General features: G+C 52.4%; 2 protein-coding genes across 16 annotated transcripts in view; one reads left to right on the top strand and one right to left on the bottom strand.

Moving 5' to 3' along the window:
* caska (calcium/calmodulin-dependent serine protein kinase a) overlaps window positions 1-12,595 on the top strand; it is a 58,726-nt gene extending 46,131 nt beyond the window's left edge. For 3 of the 15 annotated variants that reach the window (XM_037488188.2, XM_037488187.2, XM_037488190.2), the window contains 16 exons: window positions 1,227-1,274; window positions 1,988-2,068; window positions 4,563-4,751; window positions 4,854-4,932; window positions 5,188-5,273; window positions 5,382-5,450; window positions 6,535-6,603; window positions 7,033-7,068; window positions 7,952-7,993; window positions 8,472-8,668; window positions 8,751-8,866; window positions 10,208-10,288; window positions 10,377-10,457; window positions 10,555-10,757; window positions 10,841-10,924; window positions 11,535-12,595. In XM_037488188.2, coding sequence (XP_037344085.1) covers window positions 1,227-1,274; window positions 1,988-2,068; window positions 4,563-4,751; window positions 4,854-4,932; window positions 5,188-5,273; window positions 5,382-5,450; window positions 6,535-6,603; window positions 7,033-7,068; window positions 7,952-7,993; window positions 8,472-8,668; window positions 8,751-8,866; window positions 10,208-10,288; window positions 10,377-10,457; window positions 10,555-10,757; window positions 10,841-10,924; window positions 11,535-11,711 — 1,638 coding nt within the window. In that variant the 3' untranslated portion in view covers window positions 11,712-12,595. The remainder of the gene's footprint in view (window positions 1-1,226; window positions 1,275-1,987; window positions 2,069-4,562; window positions 4,752-4,853; window positions 4,933-5,187; window positions 5,274-5,381; window positions 5,451-6,534; window positions 6,604-7,032; window positions 7,069-7,951; window positions 7,994-8,471; window positions 8,669-8,750; window positions 8,867-10,207; window positions 10,289-10,376; window positions 10,458-10,554; window positions 10,758-10,840; window positions 10,925-11,534) is intronic. The other 12 variants (XM_037488193.2, XM_037488192.2, XM_037488195.2 and 9 more) reach the window with 10 other exon arrangements.
* A 139-nt stretch (window positions 12,596-12,734) lies between these two features.
* Window positions 12,735-15,474, bottom strand: nyx (nyctalopin). Its single transcript, XM_037488213.2, has 4 exons — window positions 15,432-15,474; window positions 14,633-14,919; window positions 14,028-14,332; window positions 12,735-13,931 (listed from the first exon to the last, which is right to left on the bottom strand). The coding sequence occupies exons 1-4, from the start codon at window positions 15,472-15,474 to the stop codon at window positions 13,106-13,108; spliced, it is 1,461 nt and encodes a 486-aa protein (XP_037344110.2). The 3' UTR covers window positions 12,735-13,105.
* Between the last annotated feature and the right edge of the window lie 267 nt (window positions 15,475-15,741).

Raw genomic sequence — 15,741 nt, 5'->3', positions numbered from 1 at the left:
TCTTTTATTAGGTTGTTGTGATTTCTCTACAAGGCACTTCGGGGCACTACAAACGCACCGAACTCGGCTCATAAACCGCACTCACTGCGGCTCTCAAGCATTTGAGAGTAGACGCAATAAAAAAGGAATGTAATAATATCGGCTCCAGGATTTAGGAGAACTCAAGTTTGTCTTCACCTCTCGAGTCAACCCAGTTTTCCAGTTTCTGCTTTAGTGGCCAAAAGGAAATACTGCAGCAATGAAATCCACTCTCCTGTTCCAGTGGACACGCTTATCTGACGTTAATGTTAAAAAACTCACTACTTATCTTCCGCTCAACATGGAAACAGGAAAGAACTGAAAAGTCTGTAACTCAAGGTGGACATGAACGTCAGGTGAATGTTTGGATACGTTTTGGCACAGAACACGGTGACTTCTGGATCTCTTGTTGCCCCGTATGGAGCGCGGGAATAAATGTCATAGATCATGAAATCAACCTGATCGAGGACCACCCCTGATATAAGGAGCTCTATCTGAACCTTTTGTTGGTGTCATACAGCTCACGTAACACTATGTCTCTCAGGTACAGAGACCGGGGATAGATGATGGATGTAGTGAACCCCGTTGTTTAATCACATGTGACAATGGACCACCTGCACCACCTGCACCACCTGCAGCGAACTACGACGGTTCCTCTCAGTATGCTCACTTGCTGCTGCTTGCCCAGGACTGCTTCCACACCGTTTCACCTCAGATCAACTCATCATCTAACCTTGGTTGTGCCTTCAGCGGCGACGACCTCCTCCTCCTCCTCCTCCTCTGCTTTACTCCTGTCTCTGTTGATTCATTCTGGCACTGACACTGAACCAATCACACTGCGGCTTCCCGTGGACCGTTGTGGGTTCGCGACCCGGCAGAGCAGCAATAAGGTGCCTCAAACTTCAACAAAGCCTTCTTCTTCATCTTCTTCTTCTTCCGACTGCACTAATGCTCCCCTCTGCCGTCGAACTTGTCAGCTCAATGCGTTCGCTTAAGCGTGAGAGCTAATCTTTTCCCGGGAGTGAAGTCAACTGCTTTGGCTGTAGATACTAATCTCACAAATTCCCAGCCCGCTCAAGAACTGTCTGTCTTTGATTAAAGGCAAGGGTGGAGTCTCTCTTTCCCCTGACCTCTGTCGTCACGGGTGAGCTCCCTCTAGACCATCCGCAGCCTGTGTAACCGTATCCCTGTGTCTCCCTCCACCAAAGAGTTCCTCCCAAGACGAAGCAAGTGGCGCTTTGAGACACCTGGAAGATGTAAGCCCTCGACACACCGCCGCGGTACTAACGAGTAGAGCAGCGGGTGTGCGACGTCCGCGAAGGTCGTCCTGGTGTTGAGCAACGAAGAGCGTTGACGATGAACATTAACAAGCAACACGGACCAACAATACTAACGAGTGACCCCAAAAGATACAGCTGTGTTGACTAATTGTCACCTCATTAGAGGACCATTGGACACACAAGCTAAAGATCAAAAGTGTGACTTCTGTCCACATATTATGAGGGTGTGTGAACCAGTAAATATCCGTATTATAGTTTAGAGGCACTGATTGACAGGCATAGTAAAGGAAGAGCGTGTAAGTCAATGCAGGTTTCAGTGGTACACACACACACACACACACACACCCCCTGGGAGGCCTCACCTCCACAAAGCCACATTCACCAGTCAGGCGCAACATAACTGGAGCGGACGTCAGGTCCCGTCTGAAGGGCAGGAGGAGGGGCGCCGCCTTGACCAGCTTCCCTGGCTCCCTGAGCGCCGTCCAGAGTTGGAGTCACATGTCGGAGGCGGTCTCGGGGCCAGGTTTTTTTTTTATTTATTTTTTTCGGGGCGGTAGGGAGAGGGGGGGGTTTGTCGGGTTGCTCTCCGTGCGTCCGTGTGAGGTGCGGCAGGTATGAGTGAGTACGGTTTGGAGCCAGACGGAACTTCTGCGCTGTTGTGATGCTTTGCCTTCTTTGTACAACCTCAGGTGCTGGAAGAGATCTCCTGCTACCCAGAGAACCACGAAGCCAAGGAACTGAGACGGATCCTGACGCAGCCTCACTTCATGGTGAGTCCGAAAGAAGAACGCGCTCCATCACACCTCCCGGACGCGTTCAGGAGGCTCCACTCACTTCCTGCAGGGTGTATTTTGCCTCGTCACTCGTAAGCTTAAAAGGCGATAACCGGAGACACAGAGTAGTTGCAGCTTAACCCAAATGAATATGAATCTATGTGTGTTTCTCACTTCAAAGAGCCCAGAGCTGGAGTCTTTGTCTGAGCATCAAGGGTTAATCCAGGAGGGCCGCTGCAGAGCTGCCCTCATCCGCCCCGGCTAATCCCATCACATTAATGCCTCTGATCAGGGGTCTGCTTCATATCGGACCGACAGACCCGGGGAGGGAGGGGGAGAGAGAGGGAGGGGGGGGGGGTCATGGAACCAAAAATGTATCAAAATGAAGCGATAAGGTGTGCGGAAAAAGATCCGTTGTGAAGAAAAAAGGAAGAAGGGGGTCCGGGCTGCGAGAGGAGGTGGGGGTGGGGGGGTCAATAAGGTGTAGCCTGATGCGATGTGCTGTGTCGGGTCGGAGGCCCGGCTCCCCCGCAGCGCTGTGAAAGCGTCCGCTGACAGAGGGAGGGAGGGAGGACGGGAGCTGGACATTCCAACGAGTTCAAGTGAGAGCGAAGTGCACACGAGCCTTGTGAGGAGATTTGGGTTATAACCCCCCCCCCGCCCCCCATTCAAGTTTTCACTAGTTCAACATTTTGGGAAATGCAATTATTAGCTTACCTTCTGAGATGAAATGAGATGTGCACCTCCAGCACCTCTGGAGCTCACAAATGAGCAGCATACATCCCTTTTGTCTACCTGAGAAATAATCATTTGTGTTATTGAGACCAGTTACTTACTGTGAGTTACATCAGGCGCCGGTTTCCCAGAAAGGTCGCCGTGACAACGAGAGTCAGGGATGTCACTGAGCCCCGTCAGTTTGCCCAAGAAAACAGTTTCAGGATTCAGAAGCACTTGGAGGTGGATCTTTGCCGATATGTTTCCCTCTTCTTCCAGTTGTAATGCTAAGCTAAGCTAAGCTAATCTCCTGCTAAACGTGCAGCTTCAATCTTCTCATCTAACCCTTGCAGTGAAAAGTCAATCTATCACTTTTCTACTGTACAACAACTTTTGGGACCTCTTAACACACGTGATTTTGTGATTGACGTCATCTCGTTAACTTTCCGACGTCAAGAGGAATGTTGAAATCTGCGTTATTTTCTTCTCTCTAGAGATCTCTCGCTTTCTCACACTCGCTCATGCACACACTCGCACAGCGCGGGGGTCGACGTGTTGACCCCATAACCCCGTCCTCATTAGGGCGAAGTCACACGCACAGACACACAAGCTGAACTTCCTGTGCCTCGGAACACAACGTTCCTTTGTGTGTACGTGATGGAGTTTGGACACGCTGCCACTGCCTTCACGTCTCTGCCTCTGCGATGGTGATGGCTTGCTGTCTTCTGAAGTTCAGACCAGTTTGAGAAAGTGCCACTCAGAGGCGGCACAGCAGGGGGAGGGGGGGGGGGGGGGAGTCAGACCGAGGTGCTGGTGTGAGTCCCTCCCTCCCTGCCGCGGTGCCTTGGTGGGGATCTCCTGGCACTCCGAGTCACACGGAGCTCAGGCGGGAGGCTTGTTCCAACACGCCGTCGGTGTGACGTTTAAATGCATCTGAAGCATCGCGCTGAGAGAGGACGTCTCAGACGGACTCCGCCCACCCAGTGAGAGGATCAGCAGCGCAGCCGTCGCTCTTCAGAACCAAATACACCATTGAGGGAATGGCCGGTAGATGGGTTTAAATCATAGATAATCGAGTAACATTTGACGAAGCGGGTCAGTTAATCTGAATGTCTGTAGTGATTCTAGACATGTGGGAGAGTGTCTGAGAGGCAAGTGAGTGAAACAAAGTCCTTTTTTAAAATAATTCTCCCCTTGGTTTACAAGTGGGACATTTTTATTTCTGTATGACGTTGTTTTCTTCCAGGTGAGTTTTAATTTCACTCTAAAAACATACATCAACACTCGTCTAGAGGAAAACATTATTTTGTTACTTTATTTGCAAAATTATTCAATGATTTAAAAAAAAAAATATTGCACTTTTACATGTGAATAAACAAAGCACTGCTCTCAATAGTTGAGCTGCATTCCTTTTAACTTGCTGAGGCCGACCTTTAGGAAGCTTTCTGCAGGGATCCCCTTGAAGAGGCATGAAAGTGGAGCCAGGTCCCCTCCATCGCCCCCCGGTGGCAGGCTTCTCCATTTAATATTCAGCAGAGATTCCTCTGAGCGGCACTCACATTTTAAATGACAATGTTGTAGTTGATCGCGTTCATTTGATTGTGGTGGAAAAATGTGATTCATTTTGCAGCCGGAGGCTTCAACAGAATAAACACTCCACTCTGGAGACGTTGGCGTCCATAAGAACCTCTGATTGGATCACTGTCTCCGTGACACGCTGCCTGGTTCTCTGTTGTCTTTTCTGAAGCCCGGTGTGTGTGTGTGTGTGTGTGTGCAGGCTCTGCTGCAGGCCCACGACGTCGTGGCCCACGAGGTGTACAGTGACGATGCTCTGAGGGTCACCCCCCCACCCACCTCGCCCTACCTGAACGGCGAGTCCCCGGAGAGCACCAACGGCGACATGGACCTGGAGAACGTCACCCGGGTCCGCCTAGTGCAGTTCCAGAAGAACACGGACGAGCCCATGGTACGCGCTCTAACCCTAACCCCTGCACTCGCGCCGGCGCTTTCCGTCATCTGCTCCGCTGGACCCACGTGTGTGTGTGTGTGTGTGTGTTCGTCTGTGCAGGGCATCACGCTGAAGATGAACGAGTTGAACCACTGCATCGTTGCCAGGATAATGCACGGGGGAATGATCCACAGACAAGGTACGTTTTTCTAAAATGCTTCATGCAGCCTGACGGAAGATTCAGTACTTGAGTAACGGTTCTTATAACCAAACAGCGTGCACACGCACACATCTCAACAGCTGGCTTGCCTCTCGTCTTGGAAGGCGTTCTGATAATGAATCCCTGGTTGAAGCCCACTTCTCTTGCGAAGGATTCTGCTGCCTGCTGGCGTGCGAGAGGAAGAGCAACGGGAGGCCAAAGACATACGTTTGACTCCCCTTTCTGTCCTTTCAGGAACGCTGCACATAGGGGACGAGATCCGCGAGATCAACAGCATCAGCGTGGCCAACCAGACGGTCGAGCAGCTGCAGAAGATGCTGGTGAGTGTGTGCGTGTGCTCACGGCTTCAGTGTCTTACTGTTAACAATCAGCAAAAAGCAACACAAGATAAGAATAAACGCTGTGTGTGTGTGTGTGTGTGTTCACAGAGGGAGATGCGAGGCAGCATCACCTTCAAAATAGTGCCAAGTTACCGGACGCAGGGCTCCTCGTGTGAGGTATCATCTCCTCTTCCTCTTCCTCTTCCTCTCGCGCCCCTCCCTTCTGCTGATCTGGTTACTAACTGCTCGCCTGGTTACTGAGCGTGTCACACACATGTAGCGTGCCAGGGGTGTGTGTGTGTGTGTGTGTGTGTTGCTGTGTTTCGCATTAACCAGCACACCAATTTCCCAACCAAGATACCGGAACCCACCCCCCCCCCCCCCCGACCCCCCCCCCCCCCTCTCCCAGGATGAGCCACATCTCTCCGTACAGTCCTGTACAGTCCTACACTTTGGGCAGAATAACAGTAGCTTGTGACTCCGCTGCAGGTAGGAGGCCCCGCGGGGCGTCTCAGGACAGAGGGGAAATTCACTGATGTCATCTGGAACCAAACCCCGTCGGGCCTCGTGTGTAATTAGTTGGGTTTTTTCAAACGGCATCTGGAAAACCAGTTTAAAGTTATTTTGTGGTTTTTCTTTATTTAGGCTCAAACTCGGTGACGGCTCTGCCACAACAAAACCTTTATTTTGGAAGGTTACACAGGCAAACCGCGGCTCTCTTTCTGCTGACGACGGAGAAAGGACATCCAAGCACAACTCCATGGGATCATAATGAAATATTAATCCATACCAGAATGTTAATTATTGTATTTGTTTGGAAACTCCCTTTACTCATTAATCTCAGTTTGATTTCAATTGAAAAGTGCGTCTCTAATTTCATGCAGAACTGTTCCAGTTCACATTCAAACTGTAGAAAGAATAGTCTTCATGAATGAGATTACCTCTTAAATCATTCTCAATCATTAAACATTTATTTAGTTCTAATTTCAGCTCCTTTGCTCCTCCGGCCCGCACATATTTATTTAATAAATGACCTAATGGTCCCTGAAGTGAGAATCTAATGTGTGGCGCCCCCCTGTGGGGACGTGAGGACCTGCAGGCCGGCGATGGCGTCTCCAACGCCTCATTGTGTGCTCTAATTCACCCTCCCATCCCGTGTGTGTTAGTGTGTGAGTGTAAGTGTGAGTTTGTGTGTGTGTGTGTGTGTGTGTGTGTGTGTGTGTGTGTGTGCTAGTGTGCTGACCTGTGTGTCTTATTTCAGAAAGAGTCCCCCAACACCTCCAGGCAGTCCCCTGCCAATGGCCACTCCAGCATTAACAGTTCTATCTTGGTAAGGATTCCAACCCCCACCTATAGACCCACAGCCCCCCCCTCCCCAGGTGCCTGTCATGCCTGTCACGTTGTCGTGTCGTGGTATTTCTAGGCGTCTCAATCCGTTTTGTGCGAGTTTATATCTGTAGCAGAATTAGCAGGAGTCATGCAACCTTGTGGTCATCGGGGCGCCCACCCCCACCCCCCCCCCCCCCCCCCCCACCCCACTTGTGTCCGATATCTCAGTTAACAAATTGGTGTGCCTCGTGAAGTGTGCTGCGCCACAGGTCCAAACCCGGCTGTGCAGATGGGCGCTGCTTGGCTTGCTCTGCGCTGGCTCGGTCTCTCTGGTCTCACGCATGCGCGGTTTCTAAAGGCAGTGTGTGTGTTGCTCCTAACCACGTCTCTCTCTCTCTCTCTCTGTGTCATCGGCGGCCTCCTCCCGCAGGACCTGCCGTCCACCATCCAGCCCAAAGGTCGACAGGTGAATAGAAGCCACTCACTCACTCACTCACTCGCTCACTCACTCACTCACTCACTCGCTCGCTCTGTACACGACGCTTGCATCCCTTTCCCTGCGTGCGAGTCTCACTTCACCCGCAAACCCAAACGCCTCCTCCGTGTAGCCCCCCTGCGCTGTGCACGCAGTCAGTCATCACGCACACGGTCCAAGTCGGACCTCTGAATGAAGAAACATGGGATTCTGAGCCTGCTCTACAATGTAAAAATATGAGCTGCAGCTGTTGACATAGGAGCAGACAGTACTTTGTTAAAAGCCACAGAACCAGTTCACATGAGCCAAAACGGGCTCATTTCAAGTTTGGTTTACAAAAATATGAGATAATAGTGCAGAATTCTGAGGTCATGTCTGCCTCACAATATCAACTTGAAGATATTTAATTAGCGATGATTTAAAACAGAGAAAAGCAGCAACTCTCATTTAAGAAGCTTAAGACAGTATGCTTTGATTATTTAAATAGTTGATCGTTCATTTCCTGTTTGTGGTAGTATTGGCACAGGCATTGTTAAACCCTGCAGAGCCCAGAGAGCCCCGCTAAGCACTGACCCCCCGCCCCCAGTCAGACAACAGCCCACCACGAGGCAACCAAAAGTGTCGGCATCCTTGGGTGTGTGTGTGTGTGTGTGTGTGTGGATCAGTCCCTACTTTCATTGTGGACCTTGTGGTTCTAGCGGCAGCAGAGGGCAGCAGAGTCCACCACAAGTCCTTGTTGCCTACAATGTGAAGGGCCCCCCCCCCCCCCCCCCCCCCCCATCCCTCCCCTCCATCAGCCTCGGCCTCCATTCTGCTGTTACGACATTGCACAGACGTTTTTCTGCATGACGTGTGTGATGCTTTCAAACCCTAGATTGTATCCAGACCTCCAATCAAGGACAAAATGTCTGTTAAGGTAAGAGACGGCCTCTGCTACCCCCCCTCCCACCCCCCCCCCCCCCCCCCCCTTCCCCACACTCCACCCTCCATCTCCAAAAAAGCAGAGAGAACACCTGTAGACTTTAGTCTCAGACCCTTCCGGAAGCTCCCTTTCACGCACCGTGTGGACAACAGAGCCCCGAGTGGGAGGCTGTTGTTTTGCAGGTGAGCGATGCCTGTGCCGTGACTACCTGCGCGTTGAGAGGCTCATTAGCCCTTCAGTGTCTGGCTTCATCTCCTCGGGAACCAGTTTCCAACCCGGCAACAACAACACCCCCCCCCTCCCCCCCCGCCGCCGCCCATCCACCATGTGCAAAAACAAGCCATCTCGCCTCTTTTATATTCCTTTCAACTTTTTCCCCTTTCTTTCTTGACCCCCCGGCCCCCCCGCCTCCACCCTCGCCCCTCAGGTAGCTCACCCTTCTAACGCCTGCTCGCTCTCTCCTTGGCCACAGATCTACGTGAGGGCCCAGTTTGAGTACGACCCCTCCAAAGACGAGCTCATCCCCTGCAAGGAGGCCGGCATCCGCTTCCAGGTGGGCGACATCATCCAGATCATCTCCAAGGACGACCACAACTGGTGGCAGGGCAAGCTGGAGAACACCAAGAACGGCACGGCGGGCCTCATCCCGTCGCCCGAGCTGCAGGAGTGGTGAGAGGGGAACCACACACACACACACACACACACACACAGGGATGCATCTGCTGACGCTGCGTCTGTGCGTTGGCGTTAGGCGGGTGGCGTGCATCGCCATGGAGAAGACCAAGCAGGAGCAGCAGGCCAGCTGCACCTGGTTTGGCAAGAAGAAGAAGCAGTACAAAGACAAGTATTTGGCAAAGCACAACGCGGGTAAGCCACGCACACACACACACACACACACACAGTCACGTGCATGTGCACGCCTCCCCGTGCATGCGTGCTCTCGGCCGGTGAGAAGTAGAACCAGTTGAGTGGATTTTCTGTAGTGGTTTCCCATCCGGTCACTTGTCACTCACTCTGTGCCTGTGGTTTGTTGGATGAGAAGATCCCGTGGACACGGTTCCATGGCATGACGCTCGTAACATAACAGTTGATGAAAGCATGGACTTTTGACTTTTTTTCGTAAACCTTTTCATTGTCACGGATCCATGGCCCAGTGACCTCTTTAAAGGTCTGGTGGGCATTTTATCACAGTGTCTTTGTGTCTTTCTGCTTGGAGAAGCAGCAGCAGCAGCGGGAACCGTGCATTGTTTTGCATGTTTTTGTTTGTGTGTGTTTACATAAAGAAAACTATTGTGAGGACAGAGACGCGTTCTCCCAACCGACCCCAACAAATGAGAAACCTTTCACATGCTGATTCTGCACTGTGGCAAAGAATAAATGAATATATTTTTGTCTTTATATTCGCCAAACTAACATTGTTACAACACTATAACAATACTCACACTATTTTTATAGTGTTCAGGTTTGACATGGCAGCGGCCTAGGACATTTTAAATGGCAAACATCTGCAGTGATCTCTCTCTGTGAGCCATGTAACATCTGGACTCAGAGAATAAACCTTCATTGCGGCGAGCGGCTCCTCCTTCCTGCTGTTTTTTGTGTGACGTTTCTTGTTGTTCTGCCGCGTTGTGACTGCTCTCCATCTCTCTCGCTCTCTCCTACTGAACGGCCTCGCTGCACGTAAGTAACAACCAGTGACGGCAACCAACTCTCACCCCCCCCCCCCCCCCCCCCCCCCACCTTCCAGCTGTCACTGCCAGCCTTTCACTTTTGAGTTTAGACGCTGACACCACGCAGCTTAGTTGGTCCGATATTGTGTGCTGGTTGCAGACGTCATCCGGTACCCGCCCCTCCTGTGTTTAAAGCATATTACAGCATATATGAGCCGTGACATAATCACGTAAGGAGACAGAATTGGAGCTATTTTGTGCCCTTGAAGATGAGAAGCTATTGCGCAACACTTTGATTATGGTGTCATGTTCTTCTCACACCATCTGAACTCATCCCGGTCATTCATCTCCTGTCAGAGCAGCGTTCCTAGTTTTTTTTAGAGGAGTCATCGTCACCTCACTGAACATCTCAGTTCTGCTTCGTTTCATTAAGTCACCCAACTTCCTCCTCTCGTCCCCACCTAGTGTCCCCATGTGTTTCAGACCCCTTTTTAGCGCTTCTTGTCCCCCTCTCACTCCGTGCCTCTCTCGCCTCCAGTGTTCGACCAACTAGACCTCGTCACGTACGAAGAGGTCGTCAAGCTGCCGGCTTTCAAGAGGAAAACATTAGTTCTGTTGGGTAAGTTCTGCCTGTCCGAGGGAAGCGGGGGGGCGCCTGTCTCCAGGTCTCACCTCACTGAGTGTGTGTGTGTGTGTGTGTGTTTCAGGGGCCCATGGAGTCGGCAGAAGACACATCAAGAACACACTCATCACCAAACACCCCGACCGGTTCGCCTACCCCATCCCACGTAAGGCGGCCCTCTGAGCTCCTGCACAGGACGCTCTGTGAGTGGGTTGTAAACGTCTCTGCCGTGTCCCCCCCCCCCCCCCCCCGGTGTCCCGCAGACACAACCAGACCCCCAAAGAAGGACGAGGAGGACGGGAAGAACTACTACTTTGTCTCCCACGACCAGATGATGCAGGACATCAGCAACAACGACTACCTGGAGTACGGCAGCCACGAGGACGCCATGTACGGGACGCGGCTGGAGACCATCCGGATGATCCACCAGCACGGGCACATCGCTATACTGGACGTGGAGCCCCAGGTGTGTGTGTGTGTGTGTGTGTGTGTGTGCGCGTGCATTCAGACGCTAGGACACGTTGACCACTGACACCTGTTCTCCATCAGGCCCTGAAGGTCCTGCGCACGGCAGAGTTCGCCCCGTACGTCGTCTTCATCGCCGCACCGACGATCGCGCCGGGCATCAACGAGGTAGGGCGCAGGAGAGAGACCCAAAGAGTCCATGAGAAAGTCTTCTTCTCAGTCAGCACCAGTTGTTGTTATTATTGTTGTGCACACGATCCCAGGAGAAGTTTCTCCTTCGTTCTGAAAAGAGTGGATTATGCAAATTGTTTGTTTTAGACTTCTCGCTTCACACGATTTCCCCTCTAATCTTAACGTCTTAACCTGCGTGAAGCTCCTTCTCAGTCCCCTCTGCACCTTTCTACCCCTGCATGCTGCATGCTGCATGCTGCATGCGTTTGTCCCTCTTGGCGCTCCGCTCAGATGCCGCGGTGGTGTCGAACGCTGCCAGTAAGTAAAGCCCGATGGGACGGTGCTAGTTTCTAGTACGTGTGGTTGTTTCCTTGTGCTCCGGTTCTCCTCCTCCTCCTCTGCTGAGGGAGGCCCTTCCGCACCGTGCTGCAGCAGCCACATCTGGGGGGGAAAAAGAGACTAATGTGGTGATTTCATGGAGTGTGTGTTGTGGACCAAAGATTTGACCGAGGTGGGGGTGGAGTAGCTCCGTCACAGCGCGTAAGGGCCTCAGCAGTCCAACGCGTGCTCCTCCCCCCGTCGGCGTCTGACTGCGTTCCTCCTGCAGGACGAGTCGCTGCAGCGGCTGCAGAAGGAGTCCGAGATCCTGCAGAAGACCTACGCCCACTGCTTCGACCAGACCATCATCAACAACGAGATCGACGAGACCATCGGGCACCTGGAGGAGGCCATCGATCTGGTGTGCACCACCAGCCAGTGGGTTCCCGTGTCCTGGGTCTACTGACCTGCCCCCCCCAATGGACACCTCCTCCTCCTCCCCGCCCAAACTCCCACCGTTCCCCCTCTTGAAGAAAGAATAAATAATGAACTTTTAACAGAAAAATGTAACGGATGGAACCAGGAAACCCTCCTGGACGCACAAAGGGCCTGCGTCGTCATAGCGATGTATAAAAACAGAGTTTAAACTAAAGTGAATATCGTCGTGTCTGTACTAGCTAGGAGGCGACATTTCTGTGTCCCGTAGTCCTGAACCATCTGTAGAAAGAATGAAGTAAACACGTCCCCTCCGCTGTGGACCGGCATCCGTCCTTATTTATTCTGTCTCCTTTTGCATCGTCATGATTCTATTTCTGCTTTTGGTACAGTTCCATAATCACCTTTCAGGTACTGTCTCTTCTAAATAAATGTGGTTCATGATGCATGTGGACATTTGCAAGCTTCCACGCTGTCAGTCAGTGTCCCTCAAGAACCAAAACAAGACAAATATATGTGTGTAAATACATTAAATAAAAACAAAACATTCCAGCTGTTTGGAAGTCTGAACCCAAGGGACACGAGCACAGCGTGACACCTCTGCACATCCCTTGCATTTCAGGTGACGTTTCTAAAGCAGATTTATAAAATAAAGATCGACCATGTAGTGAGATGTTTGTAAAAAAAAAAGATGTCTTGATTTGTCGTACAAAAAAGGAAAGATTTAAATGAATTCTTCATTTGCAAATGTGATGTCCAAGAGTATTAATGTTTAGACGAGTAAATACATTGATTTTTATTCTGCAACTGTACAACTGCAAAGAAAGTGTCCACGTGAATATGACTCTGCGATGATAAAAGTTCAGTACGAACAGTTTTTTTAAAATACATTTCCTTTTGTGTTGGAAAAATGAACCTTGGGAGTGATTGTTGTTCTTTTCCACTGATTCTGGATCATTAAAAGCAAACCAGGTGAAATGAAAAGATGCAGAATTTAACAACACAGAAAGAAAACACGATTATCAGTTCTTCCAAACCTCTACGAGGTATAAATGAACACAGCAACTTTCTCAGAACATTTATTTTGAATTAATGCATTTGAGAAAAGTCTGAAACCGACGCCGCATGGAGGTTAATCCTTCGTTCAGAGACGGGTCAGAAGCAACATTTTATTCATCAAATGAGCATTTTGACTTCAAATAACAGGTTTTTAGCCACAGAGAACATGAACATGTTGGAGAGATGGAGGAGCTGAACGAAAGGACGTGTGTTAACGAACATTATGGAACATTCGTTCAAATCGAGCGTTACACGCACACAAACGCACACAAATGCACACCCCCCCCCCCGGTGATGCGTCGCATATTTCATCATCGATGCGGCAGGCCTCCCTCCGAAGGAAGCTTCTAAGAATCCTTCTTGTGCTCATGTGCAAGCGAGGCAGTAAGTCCCGTCGCGGATGAGCCACGCCGCCATGACGCACAGGGCGGCCGGGGCCCGCTGACCTCCGACCCCCCCCGCCTCGGCGGAGGAGGAGGAGGAGGCCAGCGGCCCGTCCTCGGCCCGCGGCAGCGTCCCGTTGCGGAGGCCCTCCGTGCCGTTGCCCGGCTCCCCCCGGACCTCCTGCTGCAGCAGCTTGGAGACGAGGCTGTGGAAGCGGTCCTCGGTGGCGGGGGCCGCCGGTGCCGGGGCCGCCGTCGGGTCCAGCTCGCCGGGGTCCTCGCACGTGCCGTTCGCCTTGGCGAAGGCCACCTGGCCGAGGTCCAGGCCCGCCACGGAGGAGGGCGAGGCGCAGGGGACGTCCCGCACCAGCTTGTAGCTCTCCATCCAGTCCTTCAGCCACTGCAGGGAGCAGTCGCACGCCCACGGGTTCCTGAAGAGGAAGAGGCGCGCCAGGAAGTAGACGGGCCGGAAGACGGGGAAGGGGAGCGCGGTGAGGTTGTTGCTGTTCAGGTGGAGCGTGATCAGGCTGCTGAGGTTCTGGAACGTGCCCTCCTCGATGGTCAGCAGCTGGTTCCTGTCCAGGTACAGGACCTCCAGCTCCACCAGGTCGCCGAACCACGTGCGGGACACGTTGGTCAGCTGGTTCCCGCCGAGGTTGAGCATCCTGAGGCGGGCGAGGCCTCGGAAGGCGTGGCGCGGCAGGTCGCTCAGCAGGTTGTCGTTGAGGTAGAAGTTCTCCAGCCGCACGAGGTCTTGGAAGGATCCGTCGTGGATCACGTTGACGCGGTTCTCCTGGAGGTTCAGGTACCTGGCGCGGGGGAGGGGGGGGGGGGGGGGGGCGAGACGTTTTGTGAGGAGAGCAGGCCGAGCGATACGAACGTTTTGACCAATCGTCGACGAGTACCTGAGGCCGCGGAGGCCGAGCAGCGAGTTGTAGGCCACCGCCTCGATCTTGTTCCTCTCCAGGTAGAGGTGGGTCAGGTTCTCCATCCCTCTGAAGGCCCCGGGGATCCGGCGGAAGTTGTTCTCGAAGCAGCGCACCTCCTTCAGCGCCGTCTGCTCCAGGAAGACGCGGTCGGGGATGTTGAAGAGGTTGCAGTTGGACACGTCGAGGCGCGCCAGCTTCTTCAGCCCCGTGAAGGTCCGCGTGTGGAGGTAACTGATGTAGTCGTTGTTCGCAATTTTCAGCTCCACCAGGTTGCCGAGGCCCTGCGGGGAGGGGGGGGGGGGGGGGGGAAAGAGAGTCAAATACGCAGATCTCTTTTGGGGGGGGATTTTCGTGCAGCTCGGTTTGGTTTTTTTCAGGTTTGAAGGTGAAAGGTTGCATATTTACAGCTTAAAGCTCTGAACAAAATAGTAATTTTGTGATGGTTTGAGCCGTCCATCATTTTAATCTCATTCTTAGCGGCAAATTTCTCAGCAAGCGAAAAGCCGGGTCTCAAATAAAATAAAACCATAAAAACACAAGTAATCCACAATCACTGTTTTCACTGTTTAGCCGCGGCCGACCTTGAAGGCCCCGGGCGTGATGAAGGAGATGTTGTTGTGGTCCAGGGAGAGCGACCTGAGGGCGGGCAGCGTGCCGAACGCCCTCTCCGACAGGAAGCGGAGGCTGTTCTTGTCCAGGTTGATGGCGGACGCCTCGCAGGGGAACTCCTTGGGCAGCTCGGCCAAGCCGGAGCGGTCGCACAGCACGCCGCAGCTCCTCTCCGCCGTGCACGCGCACGAGGCCGGGCACGCGCGCTCGCACGCCCAGCGGGAGAGCGCCGCCGCGGGCAGCAGGCAGAGCACGGAGACTGGAAGAGAAGGGGGGGGGGGGTGTAATGATGCAACAACGATGGCGCTTAATTGATTCACCGACTAATGTTGCAATTATATATATAAGTTACACATTGAAGCCGAGCTTAGCTTAGCACAAAGACTGGAAGCGGGTGGAAACCGTTAGCCTCGCGCTGTACCTCCCATTCAAAACCACATTTCCTCCCCCCTGCTCATTGCATCAATGCAAATACACGTATTCCTCCACATGCAGACAGATGTTCTCACAGCAAAAATCTTTTTTTTTTTGCAAAAGAAAATCTCCAAGTGAAATCAGCATCAGTGAATTTGATTTGGGCCTCGGGGGCCCAAACGGTCCCTCTACGAGGTGCCGGGTAAACGATAAGGGACACAGTGAGAAAAACCAGCACCGATGGCTGCTTACTCTCTGAGGAGGATTCTCTCTCGGGACCAGAACAGAACGTGAGAGCATTTTCTTAAGCTGGGGGGGGGGGGGGGGCAGAAAGGAGAGACGGGATGGAGAACTGACCGGTGAAAGTGATGACAGTCATCGCTGGAGTCATCTGGGACATTCCGGGATTAACGGACGTCTGTAACACAAACACAGCAGCACTTAACGATGAACCGATGAGTTACATAAATGTCACGTTGGAAGCCTGCAGGTGATCTTGGAGAACATTCTTTCAACCCAAGTTCCCTCTTTAACTACACGACGACCCCCCCCCCCCCCCCCACCACCAGCACCACCAGCACGAGGATTCTACACACAGCGTCACACCTGCAGGCTGCAGGGATGCAAGCGACGTACCTGTAGATCTTTCCAGGCAGCAGCTCCACCC

The sequence above is a fragment of the Pungitius pungitius genome, chromosome 10 (genome assembly GCF_949316345.1).
Source record: "Pungitius pungitius chromosome 10, fPunPun2.1, whole genome shotgun sequence".
Lineage (NCBI taxonomy): Eukaryota > Metazoa > Chordata > Actinopteri > Perciformes > Gasterosteidae > Pungitius > Pungitius pungitius.
This window is presented reverse-complemented; position numbering and strand designations above follow the sequence as displayed.